Source organism: Podarcis muralis, chromosome 3 (assembly GCF_964188315.1).
Source record: "Podarcis muralis chromosome 3, rPodMur119.hap1.1, whole genome shotgun sequence".
NCBI lineage: Eukaryota > Metazoa > Chordata > Lepidosauria > Squamata > Lacertidae > Podarcis > Podarcis muralis.
In genome coordinates, this window is record NC_135657.1 from 19,373,840 (window position 1) to 19,395,907 (window position 22,068).

At 46.7% G+C, this 22,068-nt stretch overlaps 1 protein-coding gene across 1 annotated transcript; it reads left to right on the forward strand.

Annotated features, from left to right (window-relative positions):
- The first annotated feature begins 1,120 nt into the window (after positions 1 to 1,120).
- On the forward strand, positions 1,121 to 19,316 carry SLC22A7 (solute carrier family 22 member 7). The gene is made up of 10 exons (XM_028721721.2): positions 1,121 to 1,507; positions 4,467 to 4,570; positions 5,340 to 5,494; positions 8,134 to 8,302; positions 13,111 to 13,234; positions 15,112 to 15,227; positions 15,337 to 15,551; positions 16,635 to 16,743; positions 17,866 to 18,072; positions 19,221 to 19,316. The coding sequence occupies exons 1-10, from the start codon at positions 1,130 to 1,132 to the stop codon at positions 19,288 to 19,290; spliced, it is 1,647 nt and encodes a 548-aa protein (XP_028577554.2). The 5' UTR covers positions 1,121 to 1,129; the 3' UTR covers positions 19,291 to 19,316.
- The last annotated feature ends 2,752 nt before the right edge of the window (positions 19,317 to 22,068 follow it).

Consider the following 22,068-nt stretch of genomic DNA (forward strand, 5'->3'; position numbering starts at 1 on the left):
CAAACAGCCTGGCCTGCTCCAGTATACTTAACACTGATTTATTGTTCAGCTAGAAAAGCTTTTCATGGCAATAAAGACCAAACATTCTCACCTGCTAATTCCTGCAGCCCGAGACACAGTCACAGAAGTCAGCTCCAGCAACCCTGGAGGGAAAGTGCTTGAAAAACACACATGCAGAATTTCCAAATCACCAGGAAAAGAATTAACCCAGCCTTTCCCTATGCATTCTGCAGCCTTTTTATCTACAGAAATCTCTGGTATGGATATAAATGCTATCACCATCTTCTGCAAGATGCTGCTAGAAGCACAGGTGCAGTGGTCAGCTGGGAAGTTGGCAACCTTGCACTTGGGCAAGGATCTGAAGCAGGAGTATAGGTTCGGGGGCAAAACAGCCCTTTATTTCTGCAGCAGTCGGAGCAGCCATCTGCAACTAGTTCTGTAAAATGGCTGTGCAATTTTGGGGGGCTTCAGCCTGCAGACTGGGCTTGTCGCTTGTTTCAAGGCTGCATATTCCCCCTTGCCCCGGAAGACAACCCCAAGCAAAATTAAGTCATAATCCATGGGGCAGGGCAATAAAACCTATGGAGCATATTAGTCCCCATCTAGGCTTTTTTGACCTTGCCTGCATGCCCAGGTTAGGTCATTTGGGGCAGAAACTAATCATTTTAGGTGCAATCTTCCAGAAGAAAAGCTTTATTGGCAGGAGAAGGTCTGTGGGCTGTGATTCTGGCCTGAACAGTTGCTGATATGCATTGACTAAAGTTTAACTTTGGGGGCAAGAAGTGGTGGATAACCATAATATATTTAATTTCTAGCCTGCTTCCTTGCAGCAGCACTAACGGTTACTCGTCAACTGCTAAAAGTTGTTGCGTTAAACATTCTCCTGCCCCATGGCACTGCCCTCGCCATTTCCCTGGGACAGAGAAAGCGAAAGGTCCTTTAGCTCAAGCGAAAGGTCTCTTGGCTCAGCCCCTACCGGTGAGGGCCAGATGCACGATCGACATCTCAAAGTCCACACGGACGACGGCATGAAAAGTCATGGCTTCCTGCTCTTGTGGAGCAGAAGAGTTGTAGGGGATCCCTCCTGCGGCACCTTGACCCCTACGAGCAAGCGAGGGCCTTGGCAAAGATGAATTTCGAAGACCTCTTGTGCGAGGCTGGGGGCTTTGGCAAATTCCAGATCCTCACTTTGCTCCTGCTCTGCCTCCCGAGGCTCTTCCTCCCTCTGCATTTCCTCCTGCACAACTTCCTGGCAGCCACCCCGGCTCATCGCTGCGCCATCCTGCATCAGGACCGCTTTGCCAACCTCACTGAGGCAGAGGTGCTGCTCATCAGCATCCCAAGGGATTCAGAAGAAGCCTTCAGCTCCTGTGAGATGTTCTCGGAGCCTCAGTTCCACCTCCTGCTCAACTCCTCCCAAAAGTCGACCAATGCCACATCTGTACAGAGCTGCCAGAATGGGTGGGTTTATAACCGGTCCCAGTTCACTTCCACCATAGCTACCCAGGTAAGCCTAGCATCTTCGTGTACGTTTGGGGACCTTCTGAAAGTGCAAACAAGTGCAAAAGAATGGGCTCTTTTGGAATTGAGGACAGAGAAATATGTACTTGGGCATAAGGCTCATTATTGCCTGGTCTCAGTCTAATCTACTTCATAGGGTTCTTGTGAGGGACAGAAGAACCATGAAGACCACCTTGAGCTCTCCGGAGAAAAATGCAATAAATAAATGCAATAAATAAATACATTACAGTTGTTACTCTCCCTTTCTCTGCCACTTTGAGAGTGCTCTGGGCAGTGAGCGTATGTTTCTGAGGGGATTATTTGTTTTCTATTTATCACCATGATCATTATTTATTTCCTTTATCAGTTGCTTTATACATAATAAAAGAAATCAAAGTGACTAAATCCTAACAAATAAAAGCAATTTAAAACCACGGGGAAATGTAACACTGTGATCAATACAAAAATGCTCATCCAGTAAAATATCAATAAGAACAAGTCCTCCTCACTCACTAAAGCAGTGGTTCTCAGACTTCCCCCCGGGTCACACTTTCAGAATAAAAATTTGGTCGCGCCACAGCAGTTTTATTTATTGATAAGAAATACATTGGAATATGAAAGGAAACTTGCAGCAGTGCTTCTTTTGTAACATAGAACACAACTACTTTATAATATGGGACGTGGGTGGCGCTGTGGGTAAAAGCCTCAGCACCTAGGGCTTGCCGATCGAAAGGTTGGCGGTTCGAATCCCCACGGCGGGGTGCGCTCCCGCTGCTCAGTCCCAGCGCCTGCCAACCTAGCAGCTCGAAAGCACCCCTGGGGTGCAAGTAGATAAATAGGGACCGCTTACTGGCGGGAAGGTAAACGGCGTTTCCGTGTGCGGCTCTGGCTTGCCAGAGCAGCGATGTCACGCTGGCCACGTGACCCGGAAGTGTCTCCGGACAGCGCTGGCCCCTGGCCTCTTAAGTGAGATGGGTGCACAACCCTAGAGTCTGGCAAGACTGGCCCGTACGGGCAGGGGTACCTTTACCTTTACCTTTACCTACTTTATAATATGATTGTGGGGCATCCAAAAAGTAAAAAATAACGCAGTATGTGGCTGTTTCCCAAAATATAATACAGTCATACCTCGGGTTAAATGTGCTTCAGCTTGAGCATTTTCAAATTACGTTCCGCGGCGAAGTAACGGAGCGCGTTACTTCTGGGTTTTGCCACTCGCGCATGCACAGACGCTCAAAATGACGTCACGCGCATGCGCGGAAGCAGCAAAACGTGACCCACGCACGTGCAGATGCACAGTCGCATATTACATTCTACTCAGGATGTGAACGCAGCTCCGGAACGGATCCCGTTCGCATCCAGAGGTACCACTGTACTGATTGTCCTTGAATCTTCCTGCCACACTTGCAGGGCCGTCTTAAGCATATCTGGCGCCGTGGGGCAAAGATCCCTCCGCCGCCCCCTCCCTTTCCTAGAATTTAGAACTCGGGGCCCAACTCGCGGACCACCTCGTAGCCCCGGGAGCCGCTGCCCACAGAAGATGCCGCCGATGTGGACGCAGTGCGGCTGGCCAGACCGCCAGAACCCAGTGCTCGCTTGCGAGGGTCCGGGGTGCCTCCTCCTGCCTGACAACGACAGCCCGCTGCTGGTGCTGCCCAGCGGCCTGAGGGCCTGAGGAGCAGGAGGCGGTTGCCACGCCACCGCCTGTGCCCCTGGGAGTGGTGGTGGGGCAGTGGGAATTACCGACATCCACATTTCTCAGCACATTAACTTGGTGCTATGTCACCCCGGAACACCTCAGCTGACCCTTGAAGCTGTTTGAGCGTTAATGTTTGATCATTAGATGACAAACTTCTATCTTGGCATCTAGAGTCAGGTAGGTAGCCGTGTTGGTCTGATGCAGTCAAAATATATAAAAATTGTCCAATAGCACCTTAGAGACCAACTAAGAGACGCACATAAGCTGGACAATTTTTATTATTTTTTATTATATATTTCTATCCTGGCAGTTAATCCTGGCAGTTCATTAGGAAGTTTGAGGGAAAGAATAACAAAGAAAACAAAGGAACGTTCTCAATGATGTAATCCTGGCCAACTGGGCCCTTACTCGTGGAGTAAGTCCCATTGAGTTCATTAGTGCTTACTTCCAGGGAAGTAGCCTGGTTGTAGCCTATATTATGTAACCTTTAGCTGCCATTCAAAAGCATCCCTAAAGAAAGGTACTCACATATTTAAAATGTTCAAAATTGAATTTATATTTAAGAATGAAGTACATGCAGTTGACACCTGGGTAGTCATAGCTCTAGCTTATTTGGTAGATATTATTTAATTGGGAAAGTCCTGATTTGAATCAGCTTGATAGATTGAACCTGCACCTTTATTGCGGTGTTCAGAATGCATCATTCAAAAGCCTCAGTGGGAAGCTATATGTGTCTGAACTCAAAATCTAAAGAGGTAAAAGAGTTTCCCCTGATTGCTACTAAATAATAATAATAATAATAATAATAATAATAATAATAATAATAATAATAATAAGCCATTATCTTAGTACTCTTGGCAGCTTCCAACAGAATATAAAAACACATTAAAACATCAAACATTAAAAACGTCCCTATACAGCACATAGATTTAATAGGCTGTTTTCCCCACATCCCATCCCATTGGCCTGGCTTGCAGGGGTTGATGGGAGTTGTAGTTCAGCCACACCTGGAGGGCCAAAGATTCCACACACCTGGTATAGGCAATTCAATATCGCTCTTCCATACTGTACCTAATGTAGTTAGGGGAATTGCTGCAGTTTTGATTAATAAAGCAGATCTATTTGAAATCAACCCTGTGTTTATGTTCCAAAATCCTTGCCTGTGTATTTAAGGCACACAGGAGTCCTCCTGGGGGAAAATGGTGGCAACCCTGAGTCAAGCTGCCTACAAGGTATTCTAAATGCTTCTCTGGGTCCTTTGTTCCAGTGGGACCTGGTCTGTGAGCAAAAGGAGCTGAACCACGCAACAGCAACCTTCTTCTTCATTGGCGTCATGCTTGGAGCGCTGATCTTTGGCTACCTGTCAGACAGGTAATTTTCTCACGCTTCTTCCTTATTGAAACCTTTTGTTCACATAACAAACACCTTTATCTGCCCAATTTGATTGCCACACTTTATGGCAGTCTTCCCTAACAGGATGCCTTCCAGATATTTGGACTTCAAATCCCATCAGTCCCAGCCAGCATGACCAATAGCCAGGGATGATGGGACTTGTAGTCCATCAAACATCTGGATAGCATCAGGTGAGGGAAGTTCTGGTCTACAGAACTTCCCATAAGTGAGATAGGGCAGGGTTGGCATACTAGGAATTTAGGAAGGAGTCTTTATTCTCAACCAAACCACTCAATTATTAAATCATAGAAGTGTAGAGTTGGAGGGGACCACGGGGGTCATCTAGTCCAACCCCTTGCAATGCAGGAATCTTTTGCCCAATATGGGGCTCAAACCCACGACCCTGAGATCAATAGTCTGATGCTCTACTAGATGAGTTATCCCTTCAAATGATGAAGATCTTCTTGTCTTTAAACGTTTCAAATACGTTTTTTATTTTATTTAGTAATTTGTATCGCTTTGTCGTTTGTTGCCCTGGGCTCCTTTGCAAAGGAAGGGAATTCTAGAACCTTAAATGATACAAAATAAGAACAACAGCTCCTCTGTATTTTCCACACTGAGTAGCAATGACTCTACAGGCTATCAGGAAAGCAAGCCAAGTACTCTTGTGGCACATGGCAGGAACCCGAGCTCGCAACGGTCTCCTTTGCCGTGTAGTTAACATTTTTTCTCTGTGGTGTTGTGGCAGGTTCGGCCGGAAGACCATGCTCCTGGTGTCTTACATGTGCACCCTGATTTGTGGGATGGTGAGTTCTGCGTCTGTTACATACAGTATGCTGGCGGTCATGAGGACCCTGACAGGAATGTCTATCTGTGGCCTCTCTCTCATCGTCGTGCCTCTGGGTAAGCACAACAAGAGTTTCAAGGCTGAGAAGCTGTAGCCGTAGAGCTGGGAACCTTTGTGGAAGATATGTGCAGGAATCAAGTACCGTATTTTTCGCTCCATAAGACACACTCCCCCCCCCCTAAAAAGTAAGGGGAAATGTCTGTGCGTCTTATGGAGCAAATGTGTGGTCGATCACTGGCTCCCTTTCCGGCCCAGCCCCCTTGCCCAGGCCTCCATTGTTGAATGTTCTGCAGATGGAGGCTGTTTCTTTCCCCAGCCACATGTGACTGGCTGGTTAGATTATCATATTCCTAAAGAAGCTGCAGAACTGTGAGTTGAACCCCATAAAAACAGGATCCCGCCCCCCTGCAATGTAAGCTCAACAACTTTGATCTGATCCTCAAAAAACTGGGGCTTTTTCCCTTTCCTCCTCTAAAAACTAGGTGCATCATGGTCAGGTGAGTCTTATGGAGTGAAAAATACGGTATATCCCAAACGCCCATGATTTCACCTTGTAAGCTTGTAATTCTGGCTTCTAGCACAGAACTGGGTGTGTTAGGAATCTCTACTTTTTCTGTAGCAAAAAGCAAAAGCAAAAAAGGTTGCAGTCCTCATGATCTGGAAAAGTAGGGGCCTGAACAAAGGAGGCAAGGGAGAGGACTTTGATACCCTCTCCCCTTTCCCTGTGGTGCAACAGCACATATATTGAACCACCTTTGAAAAAATAAGTTGAACAAGGACATGCTGAATCACCATATGTAGTTTCAGGAGACACATTAAGACTCAGGTCCTGCCTGACCCTAAGCTTGGCTGAGGTGGGGTAGCACTGTGGTGGACTTTGGGGTCTCAAATTTCAGCGGTGCCTTGTGTGATGCCAAAATCCGGGGGGCCCACTCCTCACCTTCCAGTTTACTTGCAGCGCCCCCTGCAGAACCCCCAAGGTTCTGCGCCCAGTGCTACCAAACCAGTTGCACTCCCCTAAATCTGCCTCTGCCAGTTGTGAGGTCGGGGTAAAAGGACTCAGTTCTACTGCCAATGAAAACAACATTCTGGGCCAGAGGAAACGTATTCCTTGATCCTGTGTCTGCCCCCTCAGCCACTATATTCTGCCTGCTTCCAGTTGGTGGACCTCAGTGTATATGCAGAGTGAGTGAGTGAGTGGTGGACCTACATTTTTGAAACTTGAACTGTTATGGGGTCCCCTTAACAACCAACGAGGTCTGGGTATCCACAGGTATCTTCTCCGATATGGTTGTTGCATAACAGATCGCCACACCTTTACAACTGTTACAACATCTGTGCTACTGACTCTCAAACTTGTTGAAATGTATATAACAATCAATCAGTTCAGTTGCACAACTCAAATTGGGTCTACTAGACCCAAATTTGTTAAGCGATGTGGACTAAAGTCATGTCTGGTGCCCCTCCAGGATTATGGGCCCTGAAACTTAAGCTTCATTAGTTTCATAGTAGATCTGCACCTATATCTATCTATCATCTATCTATATCTATCTATCTATCTATCTATCATCTATCTATCTATCTATCTATCTATCTATCTATCTATCTATCTATCTATCATCTATCTATCTATCTATCTATCATCTATCTATCATCTATCATATCTATCTATCTATCTATCTATCTATCTATCTATCTAATCTATCTATCATCTATCATCTATCTATCATCTATCTATCTATCTATCATCTATCATCTATCATCTATCTATCTCTATCTATCTATCATCTATCTATCATCTATCTATCTATCTATCTATCTATCATCTATATCATCTATCTATCATCTATCTATCATCTATCTCTCATCTATCTGTCTATATCTATCATCTATCTATCATCTATCTATCTATCATCTATCTATCTATCATCTATCTATCTATCTATCTATCTATCTATCTAATCTATCTATCATCTATCATCTATCTATCATCTCTATCTATCATCTATCTATATCATCTATCTATCATCTATCTATCATCTATCTGTCATCTATCTGTCTATATCTATCATCTATCTATCTATCTATCTATCTATCTATCTATCTATCTATCATCTATCTAGCTATCTATCATCTATCTCTACCTAATTGTTCCCTTCATAGAGACATCTCACTTCCTGAAAATGTAAAATTGAACCATTGTGAAAATGTATTTCTTTTGTCCAAAATAAACAGTCACCAACCTTAAAATCACAAAACGCCTGGAGAGATAAATGGGGCTGAAATGGAAAGAGTACTGGAGCCAGTCATACTTGTAAGTGGGGGGCACTTTGCAAATTAGGCACCTCTGTCCCATTTGGTCTATATTGTATTCAGCTCTCCCTTGTATTACAGATCGACACTGCACATGTAGCGGGCACCAGCAGAGCTGTCCTTGCAGCTGCTATGTGCACCACAAGGTTCAAGTCCTTAAAAAGAGGCTAGCTTAGAAGCGGTGCAAAAGCCAGTCTCCACCAGAAAGCAAAGACACTGCAGCTGACTGGGCCTCTTTTACTGAGCATTGCAGCTTGACTCCAAACATGGGTGATGGTTAGATGAAGGCTTGCAAACAATGGGTCTGTTCTGTTTGGGCTCTCACAATCAAGTGTGTTTGTGTGTGTCTGTTTGTGTGCTAAACTCCATTTCTATGTTCCAGGCATGGAATGGGTAGACATTCAGCACCGCACCGTTTCTGGGATCATAACCAGCATCTTCTGGAGCCTGGGGAATATGCTTCTCGCTCTGATCGCTTACCTGGTGCGAGACTGGCGTTGGCTGCTCTTTGCTGCTACTTTGCCATGTGCAGTGGGCCTGGTCTCTGTGTGGTGGGTGAAACTAACCCTGCATGATGGCTTGTGGTCCTGCCTTTCCTCAAGGGCATCTTCTTCACAGAACCAGCTGGCAACCTAGCTAGGCACACCGGTTGACTTCAGGGCTACTATAGATGCTTTGTTCAGTTGGCTGGTTGCAACTTTCTGCTTTGCTTTTAGCACTTGTATGATTTATATGAGTTTGTTTTAATTTGCAACCTGCTCTGGGCTTGTGGGCTCCTCCAGACATCTTTTTATTATTATTGTGCATTCATTATGATTTGTGCTCAGTACTATTTGAGCCTGCAAAAGTCTTGGGGCAGGCCCACAGCATCCATTCCATTCAGTGCATATCCCATAGCAGGCTTCCTCAACCTCGGCCCTCCAGATGTTTTTGGCCTACAACTCCCATGATCCCTAGCTAGCAGGACCAGTGGTCAGGGATGATGGGAATTGTAGTCTCAATACATCTGGAGAGCCGAGGTTGAAGAAGCCTGTCCCATAGCTTATGGCTGATCTCCTGTAACTTTTCATACCATAAGTGCTCTGGGTTATTTTTTGTCCCACTTTTGTTGCTCTACAGGCTGGCCTTATCCAGACCTGCCTTTCGCTATTCTCTTTCCAGGCAGAGATCTGTGCTTTAATGCTCCTTGCCCAAACAGGTCGCCCCCTTTTTTTTGTCCCAAGCATTCCCCACAAAAACCCACGTTCTAAAGCTGAAGCAGAGCAAACACCAATTTGGCTTTTCTGCAGATTGACGTTTGCTCCGAATGAGCTTTAAAGAGAGGGTTTTAGTGGAGAAAGCTCCAGAGGAAAGCAAAAACAAAGGAGCTCAGACATGGAGATTTATACAGTCACACCTCAGGTTACAGATGCTTCAGGTTGCGTTTTTTCAGGTTACGGACTGCTGAAACCCGGAAGTACCAGAATGGGTTACTTCCGGGTTTCAGCAACCGCGCATCCACAGAAGCACTAACTCACACTTTGCGCATGCGCAGAAGCTCCAAATCGCAACCCACACATGCGCAGACGCGCAGCTGCAGGTTGCAAACACTATGGGTTGCGAACGTGCATCCCGCACTGATCACATTTGCAACCTGAGTGTCCACTGTATTGTGGACCATGCCTGTAGGGGTGGAGGAAGGGGGGTGCGGTGGGTGTGGGTCGCCCTGGATGTCACCACTGAGGAGGGTGACAAAATGCCCAGCAGCACTCACTGCGGGGCTTGCAGCGCATCCAAGCCATGTGTCTCTCCTGGGAAAGACACGGTGGCTTGGGCGCATGCAGGCTCTGCGCTGCCCAAACGGTCCGCCCACTGCCTCCCCCCCAGCTGTAGGGCGGCTGAGTGGGAGGAGGCAGGCAGACTCCGGGGGCCCTGCGGTGCATCCCGCCCCTATGGGCGGCTTGCCCTACCCCTGGGCACACCGCCCCAGGCGCCTGAGCGGCTTCCTCTGCCGCTGCATGCCTGGAAAGAGTGGAGGAATGGTCAGTTTGGATAAGCCATCTGGATAGCAATAGGATCATGGAATTGGGGAACTGGGAGAGGCCTCAAGGGGTCATCTAACTGAACATCATTCATGGTTTATCAGGAATGAGGCATTGGCTGGTGTGTGTTGCCTGACTACTCCCACTTTATTCCTCCTTTGGCGTAAGAAGCTTCAGCAAACCAGGAAAGCCTGGTTTCCTATTAACAACTCAACCTGTTGTTGTTGGCATCTGTCTGCCTTGAGACAAAATGGAGTGTGCCTTTTGAAGTCAAACGGCTGCGTTAGCAGCACTGAAGTGACCTCTTTGGGGCGCAAGCCTGGGCAGTGTGTATAGAGGTCCTGGGCTGCCCAGACAACAAAACTCCCCTCTTGGCCTCGCTGGTGTGGTCCAAAGGAAAGCAGAGCAATCTGTTTGGCACCAGCCTGGGCTGCAGGAGTTGCCGGAAGGAGGCGTACAAGGCGACATCCAATTCTTCACACGCACCCCAAAAGTGCACATATACTTATACTAGGGGAAAGTGTGTACACACAAAATCATAATTATCTTTGGGGGGAAATCGCTTGTCAAAATGTGTGTTATGCAAAACTGGGTAGAAAATGTGAATATATTAGAAGACATGCCTAAGGAAATATGTGATTTTTGTGTACAGTGTGTGGATTTTATACAGAAATGACGTGAACTGAACTTGGGATTGGCAAAAGCAGAAAGCAGAAGAGACAAGTTTAACCATCTCATTTGTGAAGAACTGGATAGCGTGTTAATGCTCATGATTTTTAATTAACTTTCCCACCAGAATTACGTAAGGTAACAGTGGATGCATGCACAACATACATTTTATAGCACCCCTGCAAAGGATTCTGTTAACTGTAGTTTGCTAAGGTGTTTGGGATTGCAGCTCTGTTAAGGGTGAACTATGGTCCCCAGGATACTTTGGGGCAGTAATTTGTTTTAAATGTTTGGTATTCATGCAGCCAGTGCCTAAGAGGACATCAAGGGGTCTCGCCTCTTTGACTCGTGCACTTTGCATCCAGTACACATTAATAGAAGGGTGTCAATCTATGTTAATCTGTGTCCAGCACGTTTGATATAAATGAAATGAACCATCAGACACCTGGAGCCAAATGCTGAATCCACACGCATTGGCATCTTGTATAAGTAATAGTTCACCAAGTTGATCCTTCGCCAAGAGCTGAATGTTCAGGCTGAGCTAGAACCTGGGTGACAGGCAGTGAGATGGTCTGTTTCAGAATCCCACCTCCCCACTCCTAGAACTGAGAAACTAACAATTATCATACCTCCTCATGCTGCTTACATGTTTTGGACGCACAAGATTCTGGGAGCTTTCAAGTGCAAACCACACATTATATGCCGAAGTGTGTGGCTTACTCCCCCCTCTTTTTTTTTTTAGTGAAAAGCATCCTTAATAATAATAATAATAATAATAATAATAATAATAATAATAATAATAATTTTTATTGATACCCCGCCCTCCCCAGCCAATACTGGGCTCAGGGCGGCTTACATCAGTTATAAATTGATTATAATACAATTTAAAAACAAGATTGGGGGACGCGGGTGGCGCTGTGGGTTAAAGCCTCAGCGCCTAGGACTTGCCGATCGAAAGGTCGGCGGTTCGAATCCCCGTGGCGGGGTGCGCTCCTGTCGTTCGGTCCCAGCGCCTGCCAACCTAGCAGTTTGAAAGCACCTTCGGGTGCAAGTAGATAAATAGGGACCGCTTACTAGCGGGAAGGTAAACGGCGTTTCCGTGTGCGGCTCTGGCTCGCCAGAGCAGCGATGTCACGCTGGCCACGTGACCCGGAAGTGTCTCCGGACAGCGCTGGCCCCTGGCCTATAGAGTGAGATGGGCGCACAACCCTAGAGTCTGTCAAGACTGGCCCGTACGGGCAGGGGTACCTTTACCTTTACCTTAAAAACAAGATTAAAATACAACATTAAAATGCAGCCTCATTTCAGTAGAAACTCAAATAAAAAACTTTTTGGGGATGAAAACGTCAAATCTTCACCAAGGCCAACTATCCAGACTGGTCCTACGTGGGCCAGAAAAAAGCCAAGGAAGTCCCCAAATAGGAGTTCCATCACAGAAGGAGAAAGGAAAGAGGGGGAGGGGATCAAGTTGATTCCAAGCCAAAGGCCAGGTGGAACAAATCTGTCTTACATGCCCTTAGGAAGTTATAATCTTGGACTAACGGAGGTGCCCTAGGCCTCACGTTCAAGGTGTTGGTACTAACGTATAAGGCCCTATGCAGCTGAGGAAAATGTTACTTGAGAGACCACCTTATGCCTGATAAACCCAGCAGATCCCTGTGGAATAGCATTCCTGTCAAGATACCACAGGTGCCCATTACCTGCACTTTCCAGAAGCAATTGAAGATTTTTTTTTTGTTCTGACAGGCTTCCCCAGCTGGATAAACGGGTCTTTTCCACGTGTGTCCACTTGTTAAGGTTTTAGACTTGCTTTTAAATGTATTTGATTTTTTGTGTGTTCTTAAGCATTTTAATTATGTGTAAATTACCTTGAGATGGCAGTTGGCAGAAGACGGTTAATGGAACAGCTCCCTCTGAGCTTCCTTCCTTGGAGGTTTTTAAGCAGAGGTGAGGTGGTCATCTGTCATGGATGCTTTAGCTGAGATTTCTGCACTGCAGGCTAGATGGCTTGGGGTCCCTTCCAACTCTACTATTCTAGGATTCTAATAAATCAGTGGTAATAATAATAAGACTAATAAATCGGCTAACCCTAAGCAGAACCTTACTCCCTTCACAGAGCTACAATTCGCATAGTGGTTTAACAACTGATCCCCTTTCCCAAATGAGCTCCTGTTGCTCGGTCCCTGCTCCTGCCAACCTAGCAGTTCGAAGGCATGTCAAAGTGCAAGTAGATAAATAGGTACCACTCCGGCGGGAAGGTAAACGGCGTTTCCGTGCGCTGTTCTGGTTCGCCAGAAGCGGCTTAGTCATCCTGGCCACATGACCCGGAAGCTGTACGCCAGCTCCCTCGGCCAATAAAGCGAGATGAGCGCTGCAACCCCAGAGTCGGCCACAACTGGACCTAATGGTCAGGGGTCCCTTTACCCTTTACCTTTACCCCTTTCCCAAGGAACTCTGGGAACTGTAGCTCTGTGAAGGGAAATATTGGTCTCCTAACAACTCTCAACACACTTAACAATCTATCGTTCCCAGGATTCTTTGGGGGAAGCCGTGACCGTTTAAAGTGGAATTATACTGCTTCCAATGTATTGCGCGACGTGGCCTTTTCAAAATAAGCTGGAGGATGTGAGCAATGTATCAGACAACCTGATTATTTTCTCTTTTAACAGGTGGCTCCCAGAATCTGCCAGGTGGTTGCTGGCCAAAGGGAAGCTGAAGGAAGCTCGCAAGCATTTGCAGGCTTGTGCCAAAATGAATGGACGAAAAGAGTTTGCTGCCAAGATAAACCTTGAGGTGAGATGGGGCAGGGCTTTTATTTTATTTTTTCATCCGGAACTCACCGGAACTCAGTCCCGGCCGCTCTCAGGTGGGTGCCATTGCCATTCTAAGAGAACAAGGGAGGTGTTTAGGAAGAGTTCCAGAACCCCCTTTTCTAGAAAAATAATACTGAGTAGGGGCATTAGGGGGATGTGGGTGGCGCTGTGGGTTAAACCACAGGGCCTAGGACTTGCTGATCAGAAGGTCGGCGGTTCGAATCCCCGCAACGGGTTGAGCTCCCGTTGCTCAGTCCCTGCTCCTGCCAACCTAGCAGTTCGAAAGCACATCAAAGTGCAAGTAGATAAATAGGTACTGCTCTGGCGGGAAGGTAAACGGCGTTTCCGTGCACTGCTCTGGTTCGCCAGAAGCAGCTTAGTCATGCTGGCCACATGACCTGGAAACTGTACACCGGCTCCCTCGGCCAATAAAGTGACATGAGCGCTGCAACCCCAGAGCCGGTCACGACTGGACCAAATGGTCAGGGGTCCCTTTACCTTTACCTTAGGGTCATTAGGAACTAATAATGAAGAGACATGATTGGAAAACACCCACCCACCCATACAGTGGTATCTCGGGTTAAGACCTTAATTTGTTTTGGAGGTCCGTTCTTAACCTGAAACTGTTCTTAACCTGAGGTACCAATTTAGCTAATGGGGCCTCCCGCTGCCGCCGCGCAATTTCTGTTCTCATCCTGAAGCAAAGTTCTTAACCTGAGGTACTATTTCTGGGTTAGTGGAGTCTGTAACCTGAAGCGTCTGTAACCCGAGGTACCACTGTACCACCAAGTGCTACTACCATGGAAAATGCCACAGACTGCAACATGGAACAGCGGTGAGGGCTGCCTGCCCAGTGTCTGTTTTTCGGATATCGCAAATCATGATGTATGTGCGTGAGTGCACTATGCGAAAATCACGATGCAGGAAAAACCGTGAAGCCAGCCCAGGCCTCTGCATAGCACCATCCTTATTTCAGCCATCATGATAATATCAGTATATCATAATGTTTAGCTAGCGATTTATCGCGATGTTGAAAACCAGATATCGTAGGGTTGCTACAAAGTTGTTCAGCCTTGCTTTGCACCCAACATTTTCACCTTCACCCTCCTTCTCAGGGTGCCTCCTCCCTCCCTTTTTTGATGCATTAGGATCCATTTGTAAATTTTTATCCTACAAGACTGAATGACGTTTTCTTACATTCGTACCTTATCCTATCAATGCAGACTCCGTTGGTTTTTAAGGATGTACATATTATGAGCTGCCTTGTGGGAAGGTGCCTTTGTGGGTAGAAAGATGGGGGTAAACCATTATAAATAAAACAAACCCCGAGCAATTAAAACCTGTTTAAAAATTGAAAATCCTGCTACAGAAATGGTTCGAGCCAAAGACCTGAAGAATATGAATAATATCTGACATTTGCATGCTCTCTCATATTCATATATATATATGGGGGGGGGGGCTTTCTGACCCAGTTTTGTTTCTGTTTTCACTTTCTCCTGTTGCAAGAGGGTTTACTAGTGGAGGGAGAATGAGAGACAATTACCCACTGAGTTGTCTGCTGCTGCTCATGCAAGCCAATAATGAATTCTGGTTTTTTTTAAAAATCGTGTCAGTGGAAGATTTCTTCATGCCTAATTGACACAAGGGGTGGTTTTTCTGAGGGTGTTATGGGGCACCCCATGTGCTACAACAGCCCCAGAAAGCCCCCACTGCTTGGGGGGAACCCCATTGGTGACAATGGAAAGCTTTTTTTCAAGCCTAACAGCCTGGTGGAGCCAGGATGGGAGACAGTGGACCAAATGGTCTACCACGAGGAAGCCCTCCACTCCTGAACTGACCTCAGCTTCCCTTCTTCAGATGCTGAGCAAGACAGCAGCTGTGGTAGAGCAGAAGCTAGGAGGGAATTATTCTTACGTGAGCATCTTCCGAACACCGATGCTGAGGAAAATCTCCTTTTGCATGGGGGCCGTGTGGTGAGACACCTCTTTCTCGCTTCCTCCTCACCTCACCCGTGGGTTAATGTCCTCTCTGGGCCTGAGTCTGGGGTTCCTCTGCCCACCTCTTTATCTGCCTGCCCTTCAGGTTTGGGGTGGCCTTTTCCTACTACGGCATGAGCTTGAACATCAGTGGCTTTGGCCTGAGCATGTACATGACGCAGTTTGTCTTTGGGGCCATTGAGATCCCTGCCAAACTCATCGTGTACCTCGTGGTGAATCGATTTGGACGGAAGCCGAGCCAGGCCTGGTCCCTCATCCTAGCCGGGTTGTGCATAGGAGTCAACATTGCCGTCCCAAGGTGTAAGTAGCTTTGCTTTATTCTTATTCCCTCTTGTTGTTGTTGTTGTTTTCCTTTTAAAACGTTCTTCAAGCCAAGAAAATGGATGCAAATGACCATGCCACAGCTTCCCTGTCCTTCTGAGGGGACTCAGAAAGAATGGCTAGGAAGCTGCCCCCCTTGCTTCTCAGGACACCTAGGCAGCTGCCTCACTCTGCCTACCGATAGGGCTGGCCCCGAGTTGCTATCCTGCCATTGCCAGGTGGCCAAGTTGTGTTTGCAGTTACATGGGGAAGCGGTGGGAAAGCCTAGCAAATGAAGTCTCTACGTTGCAACCAGATCGCTTCACTAAATCAAATTCTGAGCATGCAAAAAGGGTGCGTTACGGGATGAAACTCCAACCCTCACCCCTCCGAGCTGTCCATGGGACAATCTGTACTGGATTGGCTTTCATTTGCCACTCCTAGCTCATGGATGGCACGGCCAGCTTTGGCATCTTTCTCGAGGGTAAAGGTAAAGGGACCATTAGGTCCAGTCATGAGCGACTCTGGGGTTGCAGCGCTCATCTCGCTTTACTGGCCAAGGGAGACGGCGTACAGCTTCCATGTCATGCGGCCAGCATGACTAAGCTGCTTCTGGCGAACCAGAGCAGTGCATGGAAATGCCGCTTACCTTCCCGCTGGAGTGATACCTATTTATTTATTTGCACTTTGACCCAACTGCTAGGTGGGTAAAAGCTGGGAGCAAACAATGGGAGCTCACCGTGTCGCGGGGATTCGAACCACTGACCTTCTGATCAGCAAGCCCTAGACTCTGTGGTTTAGACCACAGTGCCACCCGTGACAGTAGGAGTACTGAATTCAGCCCTTGCATCCTCCTGACCAGATGATGGGTATTGAGGCCAGGTGAGAGTTGCTAGCGCAGCTGTGCCATCAGGGACATCAACAAAGCAGCGGCTTTTCAGGATCCATTACAACGTTGCGGGAGGTGCTTGCGACGGCATGGCAACATGCTCAGGATTGTTAGCACTGATTTTTCCTGTTGTACATGCAAATGTTTTCTTTGTAGTAGCTCCTTTCACCTTTTCCAACTGCTTCTCCTCCCAGCACTGGGGATTTTGCGTTCTGTGGTTGCCATCATAGGCAAAGGATTCTCTGAAGCTGCTTTCACCACCGTCTTCTTGTATTCCTCGGAACTCTACCCCACTGTCCTCAGGTAAGGAGGAGCTCCCGTCTGAGCTCACAAATAACTCCGCTGGAAGCCTGTGCATGGCCGTGACCTTCTTATGCATGCCCCTCCATCTTTCAGGTGGTGCAAACCCCAAATAAATACAGTCCAATCATTGGCTTTTCTCAAACGATTTACCAAAATTTATAGCTGCAATGTCCAATTGATTTATTCGGGGCTAGCCAGTGCGGTGAGTGAGTTGAAAGGACCAGAGTGTTACACAATATTCCAAGTGTGGTCAGACCATAGATTTGTATTATGCTGTTATGAAGCAGCCACATCAGGAAGAATTGGACAGATTTTTGCAACAGGAGCGGGAAACCAAATTATATATATATATATAAAACATTTAAATAATTTGGTTTTATTTGTTAAAATTTGGAAAACTAAGAAAATTAAAAATTAAAATTAAACAGGTACCATATCGGTCTGAATATAAGCCATACTTTCCCCCCAAATTCCAACTGTGAAAAGTTAAAGTGTGGCTTATATTTGTGACCTTACGCTCCTGGCAAAGTGGCGCGGCTCCCCCCACCCCCCGAAGCCCCGGGCTCCCAAGCCTCCCCCAAGCCGCCAAATTTTAAAGGTGTGGCTTATTTGCAGGTGCAGCTTATATTTGGGCCAATACGGTATTATGCCATTATGATATCAGCAGTTCTATTTTCAATAGGGCACTAAGCTAGCAAGGTTTAGGCATTTACAAGTCACCTCAGCCCTTATTATTAATATTATTATTATTTGTAATGGAATTTGTTAGCTGCTTTCTCTTGCCCAGAGCAACCCAAAGAGACATACAACCAAGCAAACGAATGCATGGGAGAACCAGGTTGGGTTCTGGGGGCAGGGGAGAGATCCACCATAACATGCGTTCCCCTTTCCGACCCACCTGGATTCCCATTCTGGGCTCCAGCTCCAAGAAGAGCCAGCAGCCTCCCAAGGAGCCCTGGGCACCATTTTGCCAAAGGTCTCCTCCAGTTGTCCTTAGACATCCCAGCTACCACTTTCCCGACCGATAAGCTGAGAATGGAATCGTCCGCCCAAGACATCCCATGCCCAGCCTCTCTTTGCAGGACTCAAGCCTTATGGAATACCTCTCCGCTTTGCTTCCAGGCAGAATGGGCAAGGGTACTGCGCCTTCATGGCACGCCTGGGTGGCTCGGTGGCTCCTCTCGTCTTCATGCTGGACAGCCTATGGAAGCTTCTGCCCCAAGTGATCTACTGCATCATGGCCGTGCTCTGCGGCTCAGCAGCCTTCTTCCTCCCTGAGACGTTAAACACGGAGCTGCCGGAGACTGTAGAGGATGTTGAAAAGCGAAGGTGAGAGCCGGGGAGAGGCAGAGAGGCAGGAAGTGGTGGTGGTGAGGGACTGGCTGAAAATACACTCTCCAGCATTTCTCTGATGAAAATAGGGACACCCTATTGGTTTTACCCACAGCGGGTGGCGCTGTGAGTAAAACCTCAGTGCCTAGGACTTGCTGATCGCATGGTCGGCGGTTCGAATCCCTGCGGCGGAGTGAGCTCCCGTCTTTCGGTCCCAGCTCCTGCCCACCTAGCAGTTCGAAAGCACCCCTAAGTGCAAGTAGATAAATAGGTACTGCTTTATAGCGGGAAGGTAAACGGCGTTTCCGTGTGCGGCTCTGGCTCACCAGAGCAGCTTCGTCACGCTGGCCACATGACTCGGAAGTGTCTCCGGACAGCGCTGGCACCCCGGCCTCTTAAGTGAGATGGGCGCACAACCCTAGAGTCGGACACGACTGGCCCGTACGGGCAGGGGTACCTTTACCTTTACCTATTCAATAATAATACAGTGGTACCTGGATTTTTAAACGTATTTCATTCTGGAAGTCCGTTCGTGTTCCGAAACGTTCAAAAACTGAAAACGGAAGCCTTAATATGGAAAACTCAAAACAGAAGCCACGTTTCCTGTTCAACTTCTGAGGCACGTTAAAAAACCGAGGCATTAACTTCCGGGTTTTCGGCATTGGAGTTCCGAAACGTTTGACTACAGAAGCATTTGAAAACCGAGGTACCACTGTAATAACAATAATTTTATTATTTATACCCCTCCCATCTGACCAGGTTCCCCAGCCACTCTGAGCGACTTCCAACACATATAAAAACATAATAAAACATTACCCATTTAAAAACCTCTCTATGCCTTCAGATGTCTTCTAAAGGTTGTATATTTACTTATCTCCTTGGCTTGGGGATCGCATAACTCTATACCCTCCAACATTTCCCTGATGAAAATAGAGGCATCCTAAGGAAAAACAAGACATTCTGAGATCGCATCAGAAACCAGGACGGCTTCTGTAAACCCAGGACTGTCCCTCCCTGGGAAATAGGGACACTTGGAGGGTTTGTGGAAACTAACTGGTGGGAGACCCTGCTGCATTTGTGCTAATGCTCCAGCCTCCACTTCTCAGCAAACAGCACCGATCTTTTTCTTTTTTGTTTCCCTGTAGCTCAGAAAGGGAGAAACACCTGTGTGGGAAGGTGTCTGAAATCGTGCCTCTGCAGTCGTTACAGAAGTGACCTGCTGAGGGGTTGATGCAGCTAGCAATGGGGGACTTGGGGATTGCAGAAGAGATTATCAAGGGCAACATGGTGTGCAGGCTTAGATTTTCGAATGCAATAAAACTGAAGGGTGCAATCCGCTTTGGTGTTGTTCCTCAGCGTGGAGGTGAGTGGCGGATTTCCAGGTCTTGCTCTCGGCTGTTTAATTCATTCGTGGCTCGACTAGAGTGCTGGCAGTTACAAGCAGGGCTCAGGAGGACATTCCCTAACAGACCATTGCTGGTTTTGCCATTTGCACAACAAAAAGGGCATAGCCCAAAATTTCCTTGAACAGCAAAGGGCACCAAAGGCAGGAAGCAACCACCCCCTCCCAGGTCAGTTCTCTTCTTTCTTAATTGCCACACACATCAAACATCATGACTGGAAACACAACAGAAGCCTCACCTGAACAGTACAGTGGTACCTTGGGTTAAGAACTTAATTCGTTCTGGAGGTCCGTTCTTAACCTGAAACTGTTCTTAACCTGAGGCACCACTTTAGCTAATGGGGCCTCCTGCTGCCGCCACACGATTTCTGTTCTCATCCTGAGGTAAAGTTATTAACCTGAGGTACTACTTCCGGGTTAGTGGAGTCTGTAACCCGAAGTGTCTGTAACCCGAGGTACCACTGTATAGAAATGTGGCTCAAATGCACATATTTTGCAAGTAATCCTGCCCTTCCTAACCAGCCTGCCAAGAATGAGAGGTCAGCATCTGCTGTGGCTTTGGCCTGAAAGAAAGGGGTAAGTTGTTGCAAAGATGTGGGCTTCAGTATAGCTTGGATCTCACCAGGCGATTATTTATTAAATTTGTATACCACCCTTCATCCATAGATCTCAGGGTGGTTCATGTCATCCCCCCAAACCCCAAAACACCACAATCTAGCCATATGCCAGGATATACTCTAGATCCAGTCACCTGTCTGAGCCTCTTGGGCTTACTGATCAGAAGGTTGGCGGTTCAAATCCCCACAACAGGGTGAGCTCCCGTTGCTCTGTCCCAGCTCCTGCCAACCTAGCAGTTAGAAAGCATACCAGTGCAAGTAGATAAATAGGTATCGCTGAGGTGGGAAGGTAAACGGTGTTTCTGTGCGGTCTGGCTTTGTCGCAGTGTCCGTTGTGCCAGAAGCGGTTGAGTCATGCTGGCCACATGATCTGGAAACCTGCCTGTGGACAAACGCCAGCTCTCTCGGCCTGAAAGCGAGATGAGCGCCGCAATCCCAGTCACCTTTGACTGGACTTAACCGTCCAGGAGTCCTTTACCTTTTACCTCAAGCTATTTCCCAAACTGGGTAACTACTTCCATGATTTTACCAGAGCTACATGCTAGCAGCCTCTCAAAATTCCCCACCCTGTCAGCAGGCAGAGGAAAGGGGGACGCTTTCACCACTGGGGCTCACCATTAGTAGCATCTGTGGCTTCCTTCTTATTTCTTCAGGGTTTGCTGTTGTGTTTTCGGCAGCAATTGAAAATTGCATCCTGAACCTAACCTTGTTCCAGGGTGTGTGTGGGTGTGAATGTGAACTATTCAGAAAAACTGCAAAGTGACCTTCTTTGCTAGGAGGGTTGAGAAATGGAAAAACCTTGGACGTTTTCTTAGGGGGAAATGACTTCTCAGCTTTAGATTTAACATTTCTTGCTCATTGTGTACAGCAGTGGTTCTCAAAAGGATTTGATGCTCCACACCAGTGTGGCAGAAGAGGATGGCAAGTGTGGCAGGAAGATTCAAGGACAATCAAAGAAACATTTAAATGTTTCAGTATAGTATAGTATAGTATAGTATAGTATAGTATAGTATAGTATAGTATAGTATAGCATTGTATCAAAACAATTATTTTTAATATTCAGAATATGGCTAGATATCTTTTCAAAATGAGAGCAGAGAGGGGAATATGGTTGACTGACTGGAACATTGTTATGATTTAGTAGGGTTGTTGTTTTTTTAATTCAATTGTACAGCACGATTTTTGAGTTTCTTTCCAGTCTTGAATTTTTTAAAATTAAATTATCCTGAAGCCTCAAACTGAAATATTCAGAGTTTGCCCTGTGTTCTCATTTCCCTCTCTCCTTAAAGGGAAATGACCTTGCAGAAAGCGCCTTGACCTCCCCTACCTCCTCTCAAGGACACCGCTCTGAGAAAAGGAGAGCAAATCAATATTTTAGGATTATATTGATCTGTAACAGGCCCTCTCTGCTCTGTTTATGCAGCACAGAGGGCCTTCGTTCTGCTGCAATGCCTTGCTGTGAATTAATACAATTAGCCTTGGACCATATATCATTCAATGAAAAGTTAATGTAATAGCACAGATTACTTAAGGGAAGCCATTCATCCAGGAGTTTCTACCCGCCCCTGAGTTCCATTTCCATCTCCTTTCCTTTAAATTAAACTGAGAACGAATGCCAAGGGGCGATTATTACAAAACCAACCTTTTTCTAATGTGGGAAGAAAGGTGGTGCATCCCAGACCATTTCTTCCTCTTTCATCAGAAGGGGAAATGCTTCTTCATAGAATGTCCAAATGCTTTGCAGAAAGTAATATTTTGGAGGAGGAGGGAATAAAATGACGGGCAACAGAGCAATTGCCTTGAGTGTCCCAAACGTGGGGACTTGGGCTGCAACCTTTTTACACACTTACTTTGGAGTAGCAGTGGGTGAACATGTTCTCATATTTCTAATTTTAAGTTCAGCTCTCCACATTTCCACATCAGCTTGTGGAACATGAAAATTCAGGAAGTGCATCAGCATTTTAGCATATTTTT

Excerpts from the sequence above, each read along its gene's own strand:
- SLC22A7 (XM_028721721.2), top strand. The coding sequence starts at position 1,130 with ATGAATTTCGAAGACCTCTTGTGCGAGGCTGGGGGCTTTGGCAAATTC. Across the intron at positions 15,228-15,336 it reads TTTTGCATGGGGGCCGTGTG|GTTTGGGGTGGCCTTTTCCT; the intron begins GTGAGACACCTC and ends CCTGCCCTTCAG. Across the intron at positions 18,073-19,220 it reads GAGGATGTTGAAAAGCGAAG|CTCAGAAAGGGAGAAACACC; the intron begins GTGAGAGCCGGG and ends GTTTCCCTGTAG.